This window comes from Gymnoscopelus braueri (assembly GCF_963280865.1).
Source record: "Gymnoscopelus braueri genome assembly, chromosome: 2".
NCBI lineage: Eukaryota > Metazoa > Chordata > Actinopteri > Myctophiformes > Myctophidae > Gymnoscopelus > Gymnoscopelus braueri.
The window spans coordinates 57,541,076-57,548,575 of NC_137604.1; the positions used below are offsets into that span (position 1 = coordinate 57,541,076).

At 45.8% G+C, this 7,500-nt stretch overlaps 1 protein-coding gene across 1 annotated transcript in view; it reads right to left on the bottom strand.

Moving 5' to 3' along the window:
* Window positions 1-7,500, bottom strand: part of LOC308097771 (glutamate receptor ionotropic, NMDA 2A-like) — a gene marked incomplete at both ends in the record, with an annotated part of 203,780 nt that overhangs the window by 340 nt on the left and 195,940 nt on the right. The window contains 3 exon segments of the mRNA XM_080445794.1: window positions 1-726; window positions 5,426-5,738; window positions 6,518-7,096. The exon segment at window positions 1-726 is cut by the window's left edge and continues 340 nt beyond it. Coding sequence (XP_080301920.1) covers window positions 1-726; window positions 5,426-5,738; window positions 6,518-7,096 — 1,618 coding nt within the window.

The window sequence follows — 7,500 nt, forward strand, 5'->3', positions numbered from 1 at the left end:
TTGTGGGACGGCCGGTCCGGGAAGAGGCTCTTGGAGCGCCGGGGGAGCGGCATGGGCGCGGCGTCCAGGCTGTGGTGGTGCGAGGGCGAGGGGGACGGCGGGCTGCGGCTGCTGCCGTAGCCCGCGCGGTCCGACCGCATGGTCAGCACGTTGGCGTAGGCGCCCTCGTCCAGGTCGCTGTCCGGATTCCCGATGCCCAGCGCCCCGCGCAGGTAGGCGTGCGCGTGGGCCTGGCGGTCGGGGATGCCGTCCGGAAGCACGTTCTCATAGGAGTGCTGGCGGCTGAGGACGAGGCGCGGGGCGGAGGATGAAGATGTGAGGTGTGCGGCCGGGGAGGAAGGCGTGGAGGGCTCAAAGTGGCTGACCAGCCCGTCGCCTTCGCCCACCATGCTCATCTCGCTCTGAGGGAGGTAGTGTGTGAACATGTCCCCGAGGCCGTGCGGGTGCTGCGGGTGCTGCGGGTGCTGCGGGTGCTGCGTGTGCGCCGCGTAGTGCGCGTGGAGCTGGTCCTCGCTGATGTCGTAGAGGTTGCCCAGGTGGGCGCAGGCCTCGCAGCGGGCCTGCGGCGGGGCGCGGCCCCCCGCGTAGAGGCTGGCGTATCCGCTCAGCTTGGTGAGGCAGGCGCGACAGTGGCCGGGCCGGAGCCCCCCTTGTTGTCCTCCTCCTCCTCCTGGACCCCCGCCGCTGCCGGGGGTCTCGAACGAACCTCCAGCCTTGTCCTTTGCGCTGCGGAGAACAGGGAATGAAAATACGTGAAAACAGATCAGAGTACATCAGTGGTTTTCAAACATTTTCATGTCAAGGAAACACCTCAAATAGATTATGTATTTGACTGCAGACCCCCATCTGTAAAGATTTCGTGCTGCCTAGAAACCCCCAGAAGAGAACATTTGTTTCTGTACTTGTTTTCGCATGCCTGGTGAAGTAAAGCTATTTTTGCTCTCCTAGAGCGGATCAGAAAACTTCTAAACGAGTTGATCCCAGTCTAGTATATTATATACACCATATACTCCCATAATTGTCTATTGCTTCTGCCTAACAGCCTGTACTTCGGGAAGCTCAAGAAATTGAGTCGAATATAAAGCGGATGACATGTAATTTCCACCACTTTTGTTTTGCCTGTGCAAGTCGCGTAAATAACTCCTACTAACTGGAAACTAAATTAGTCGAACCCCAGGGCTAGCTCGCTGCCTAGCAGAAAGGGAAATTCAAAAAGATATATGAAATAGGTTTTTTAAATACGTTTTCATGAACATTGTGTTGTTGTGACTGGTTGAAAACCGCCTCTGGTCTGAGGAGCAGATGACAGTTTCCTCCTGTCAACTTTTTACCGGGTGCAATTATACAGACTGTCTATGTAGCATTTCATCTCTGTCGGGTGGAAACCTCGTCTAAAACTGTTAAAATATGTTAAAATATAAGAGGTTTATGCCCGACAGCAACGATTTGAAGATTGTGGAAGAGATAGGCTGGTTTGAGAGAATACTATATATACTGTACATGTATTTAGCTCCTCTCACAACATTGACAACATTCATTATAAACGATAATGTATTGCTTCAGGCTTTCTTCTCATCCCTCAGTCATGTATTTTAGCAATAAGCATTTTAATAACAGCACTTACAGTGTAATCATTGAAATGTGTACTAGACCTAGCACTTGCCTAAGCATGGCTATTCTTCCTGGGGTCCGTCACACCACAGATACAAACATAGACAAATGGACAATGAACAAATGAACAATGAAAATCAAGAATGCATACCCCACCCTGGTATGCAATACCCGTTATATCCGTTGTCATAGCACCCGTTTAAACCGTCTGTCTGTCTGTGTCCCTTTTGTGCCAATATGGAGATGTCTTTATCTGTCTGTCCTTGTCCCTTTTATGCCCATATGGAGATCCCTGATGTTATCAGTATATGGGCATATATATGGGCCTGGCCATATATGGGCATATGGGGGGATCGGCAGTTGTAGAAAGTCCTTGTGCAGTGGTATCTGAGGAGAATGTCTGAAGATTGTAACCAAAACCTGACTGTGAAAAGTGGTCCGACTAACTAATCAAATGTCAGGTGTGGGGAATTCAGAAGGTGTGGGGAATTTGCCAAATCAAGCAAAAACTGGGGTTGCCATGGCAATCAATTGGCTCATTTGGGCCACGGGCAGAGCCTTTTCTGGTGGTTCTGGACAACCGCCTATCCAACCGACTGTGTGTTGGGCAAGTTACTTTGAAAAAGTAACTGGTTATAACTGCGGTCGTCTGCGACACGTGTGTCGAATTTGAAGTCGGTGGGTCGAACAGTTCTCGAGATACGTGGATTACAGACACACATACATACATACATAAGATACATACATCTGAAAACTCAAGGTCTGAGAAACACAGCTTCAAAGTTGTGTCAAGGTTTTCTCTGGGGGGGGGGGGGGGGGAAGCTTTGAATTCATATATTCAGTTAATACTTTACACAACGAATGAATAATGGTGGATTTGCTCCTCCAACATTTACTTTGGATCATAGAAGTCGGACCAAATAATAAAACCTAATAATTATGTGAGCTCTGATTTGGGGGGTTCAATATTAACTTTTAATTTGAGCTGAATTCATCCTCGACGGAGTGGTGCCGAGTGTAGTTGAAACGGGGTGTTTCGGAGCGGTGTCACTTTGCCTGGAGCAAGGAGTGACTTTTAAAAAGCCGGAGCAACATCAGCCATCTCTGGTGCTCATAGATCGGCCCTGTCCCTTGAGCATGGCTACATGGTTTTAAAGCAAAATACAATCTCAAGACTGAATATGTTTAAGATTCTACTGGCAGCAAGCAAAAAAGCTATTACAAAGAACTGGTTGCAGAAAAAACCTGTCCTACTATGGGCCTGTTTGTCAATATTGTGGAACAGTTACATCTTCTAGAGCAGTTACATCTTTCTCCAGAAAGAGTTGGGCAAAAAAAGATGGGGGAAATGGTGTTGGGCAAGTTACTTTTAAAAAGTAACTAGTTAGAATGTATAACATTTTCTGCAATGTGATATAAATGGCCTGTCAAGGAATATGAAGGGCAATAAAAAAGTTTTTTAAAAAACAAGTAACTAGTTATAGTTATAGTTACTGCTCTCAGAAAGTAACTAGTTACTAGTTACTTTACCATTTTCTCACGCCGTCACTATGATTCAGACATAACCATATATAGAGTTCACTATGACTCAGATATAACCATATATAGAGTTCCCACTGCAGCTACAACCAAATATGGAGTGTGTCATGCTGACTGTGACAGTATGACATCAGACTCAAACAAATCCTAAGGATCCGATCCATATATACAGTATAATTGGGTAAAACTAACTTAGAACTCCGTTCGCTATGTTCACTACTGTTGCCACACTAATACGCCCATATATGGGCACATCGGTCGGATCGGCGGTGCAACGTAGGTGTGAGTGCAGTGTAGCGGCCCGAACCTCAGGTTTTTAGAACATTTCTGAAATACTTTTGAAAATGTTAGATTTTTTTTTCTTCTTTTTAAATAATAATTACAAACAATTGTAGGGAATATAAAAAAATATATCTAAACACGACATACGGCCCAAAGATGTGTCCCGGCCCATTGTTTGGGAACCACTACAGCAGTGAGAAGATGAAAACGTGTGCATGCTGTCTGGCAGATCCTTCATTCTGCCTGTACGCACTTTCATCTCTTCCCACAGTCACAGAATATTTTTTCTTTCCAAGAATCTAAAGCGCATTGGGAATCTGTCTTTATAGGCTTTTAATGAGTTCTGAAGATGTGGGTAGCCGATGGATCTCCTCCCACAACCTCTCCTCAAACCGCATGCACACACTGTCAGTCCGTACATCAAGTGGTTCTCAAGAATTCTCATTTCAAGGACCCCAGTTTGGTATGCATTTATAAGGACCCTCATAACTCTGAGCGTACTAATGGAACCAAAATGGCCCCTTGCAGATCCATTTGGTTCCCTTCTTACATTCTTGGAGTTATAGACCCGAAAGGGTCCAGTTGCTTCCATTTGTACACTCGCGGAGTTAAAGACCTGTAAGGGTCCATTTGGTTCCTAACTATCAATCATTTACTGTAGTCTAACCCCCTGGAACCCACGCAAGGACCCCTGGGGGTCCCCAGAACCCCACTTTGAGAACCACTGCTGTACATGAAATACGCTTGAGAGGCATGCTGGTGTCTGCATGGACATAAGCTGTTGACGGAATGTATACGTCGTCGTCATGTGATACTAGCATACCCTCGCGGCTACGCGGATGTAAGAGATATGATGCTAGCATACCCTCGCGGCTACGTGACGTGGATGTAAGTGATATGATGCTAGCATACCCTCGCGGCTACGCGGATGTAAGTGATATGATTCTAGCATACCCTCGTGGCTACTTTTGCAAAAGCACTACTTTTTCTTCTAGAACACTAGTTGTTACGAGAAAAAAAAACATGCAACACGTGGTCCATAAGTCAAATGCTTGAAATTGTCTGACATGACACATGTTTTGTAGATGATTTAAGCTGGCCGGATGGAGCTCATGTGGTGAGATTTGGACGGATGACACGTTACCACACGTGGGAGGCTGCTGCTCCATGTTTGATAGCTGTCAGTTATATGTCGGTGGAGTAGTAGCACTGGGTAGGATGGGCCGTGACAGTGCATCCTGCGCACGTACGTGCGTGCATTCCCGCAAGCACGCAGCTGGCAGACAGACACTCAATGTTGATGTTTTCAACTCCTGCTTATTTATACAGTTATATTGGTCAGATTTGTATTTGTTTATTGACATTTAAAAAGGCCAGAAAAAATATTGTGTAATGTTAACACTCACGGTAACAAAATTGGAGGATATATTTCATATCCGCCCAGAATAGGCCTACTAGGCTTATGTAAAAAATACAAAAGGTGAGGACATTTTCTCTATGATTTTTTTTGTTCGTTTTTGTAAACAAACAATCTCGTTTCAGTAGTTACGTCTTTGTTTAAGCCTTGTCTTTATTTGTATTTCAGTTAACAAAATGTTTTATTTTTCCACATATATGTGTGTGTGTGCGCGTGTGCGTGTGCGTGTGTGTGTGTGTGTGTGTGGTTTCTACAGATGTGACATTCCAAAGTTTCACTACTTTACTGCCATTGTAAAGTAAAAGTAGTACTCATTATGCAGAATGTCCTGTTTCACAAGGAATACATGTATCAAAATCCTTAGAAAATAGCCAAAGTTTAAATAGGGCTGGTAATTCAAATCTACAAGTAAACAAGTAACTTAAGTTTTCGAATATTTTTACGAGGGTAGAAGTACAATATTTGCCTCTGAGATGTAGTGGAGTAGAAGTAAAAGTATTGAAAATTGGAAATACTCCAGTAAAGTCAAATTAAGTACAATACTTAAATTAGTTACTTTCCACCGCTGATCCTTACCTGCTGTGTTTGTAGGTGTTGTACTTCTTGTCCTTCAGGGAGTGCAGGTCGGCGTCGGCGCTGTGGCTCTGGTGCAGGAGGCTGGCGTTCAGCTGCAGGATGGGGGCGTCCGCCGGCGCCCCCTGGTGGGGGCTGTGTGCCCGCGTGTGTGAGTGGGCGCTGTCCGGAGGGAACAGGTCCGGCGGGTAGCCGCTGTGGTCGTCACTGGAGCCCAGGCCGTCCCGCTGGTACAGCGGGGCCGAGTGGATGCTGGTCTGGTCCGAGTCGATGGAGTAGATCTTGGGTCCCCCTCCACCTCCACCTCCACCTCCAACTAGGACTGTCGCGATTACAACATTACATTTGCAGATTAATGGTCATACGAATAATTGCGAGTAACGTTTTAATTGTTTTTTTTGGCATTGAACATTGAAACATAGTGAATACAAATACAATTTCTGTTTGGCCTTTTAGGCTTCATAATATTTTTTTTTTGCACAGGGCAGATATGACAAAAAGCCAAATGACTGACATATTTAATAATTTTACACTAGTTGTTACTCAAAAAAACATGCAACATGGTACGCTCTTGTTTTTGAAACGCGTGGTCCATAGTCAAATGCTTGAAATCGTCTGATTTGACGCAGGTTTTGTAGATTATTTAAGCTGGCCGGATTTCAACCCCTGCTTATTTATACAGTTATATTGCTCTGATTTTTAAATGTCGGGTGACATTCAAAAAGGTCAGAAAAAGTGTTGTGTAATGTTAACACTCACAGTGAAATTGGAAGATATATTTCATATCCGCCCAAAATACTAGGCTCATGTAAAAAATACAAAAGGTGAGGACATTTTCTCTATGATGTTTTTAGTAAGCCTCGTTTTTATTTTCATTTCAGTTAACAAAAATGTTTTTGTTTTACACTTTACACATTTTACACTTTATTTTTTTTTAATGAAAATAGCGGAAATAGCTGATCTACAAGTATATCTGTTATTTCTGCATTTTTAATATTTGAAAATCTATTAAACTGTTTCAACATAGACACAATTATGACGATTATCTCAAATAATTGCGATTAGACGATTATGTAATAATCGCGACAGGCCTACCTCCAAGTCCCCCTGCTCCTGCTCCTGACCTCTTCCTCAGATGATTGACCCCGGCTTTGAACCCGCCGCCCCTGCCGGTCGCCATGGAGTCGGACTCTCTGTGCGAGGTGGGCCGGCTGGAGCACTCGGAGATGTCCGAGTGTATGGGATCCTCAGGGAGGTAGCGCTGACTCTTCATGGGCATGGGGCCCGGCGGTCCGGGGGCCGCGGGCCCCGGGGCAGGACTAGGGCTCGGGCTGGGACCCGGGCCGGGTCCCTGTTCGGGTGCGTTTCCCGGGCCGGGCGAGGGCACCGCCGGCTGCCCGGTCTTCAGCGTCTCCACGCTCTTCTTCCACAGGTTCCGGGGCTTCGAGGCCGCGGGACCAGCGGGCGTGGCGCCGGCGAGGCGGGTCTTGCCGTTATCGTTGGTGATGGACAGCTGCGGCTTGTTGGGGCTGGTCTGGAGGGGCGGGGCCTTGGGCTGGCCCGGGAAGGGCGCGGCGTTGTTGAGGAGGTCTTTGTTTCGCCCGGACAAACCCAGGAAACCCTGTAGGCCGGATGCGTTGCTATAGAGACCGGGACCCTTGCGGAGAGAGTTACCTAGGAGACGAGCAGAGAGAGAGAGAGAGAGAAAGATGTGCCTCACACGGTGGATATACACAATGAGATACACACACACACAGCCAGTGGTGGAAAGTAACTAAGTACATTTACTTAATTACTGTACTTAAGTACAATGTTGAGGTATTTGCACTTTACTTGAGTTCCAATTTCCAATACTTTTACTTCTACTCCAGAGGCAGATATTGTACTCCACTACAATTATTTGGAAACTTTAATTACTAGTTACTTTTCAGATATGAATTATTAAAGTATAAAACATACATTAACCACTTTAGTCCTACTTTATACCTAGGCTATTTGAAAATAGACGATCTACAAGCTCACAACGCGTCACATCGCGACACGTTGTGAACTTGTAGATCAGCTATTTTCAAATATTT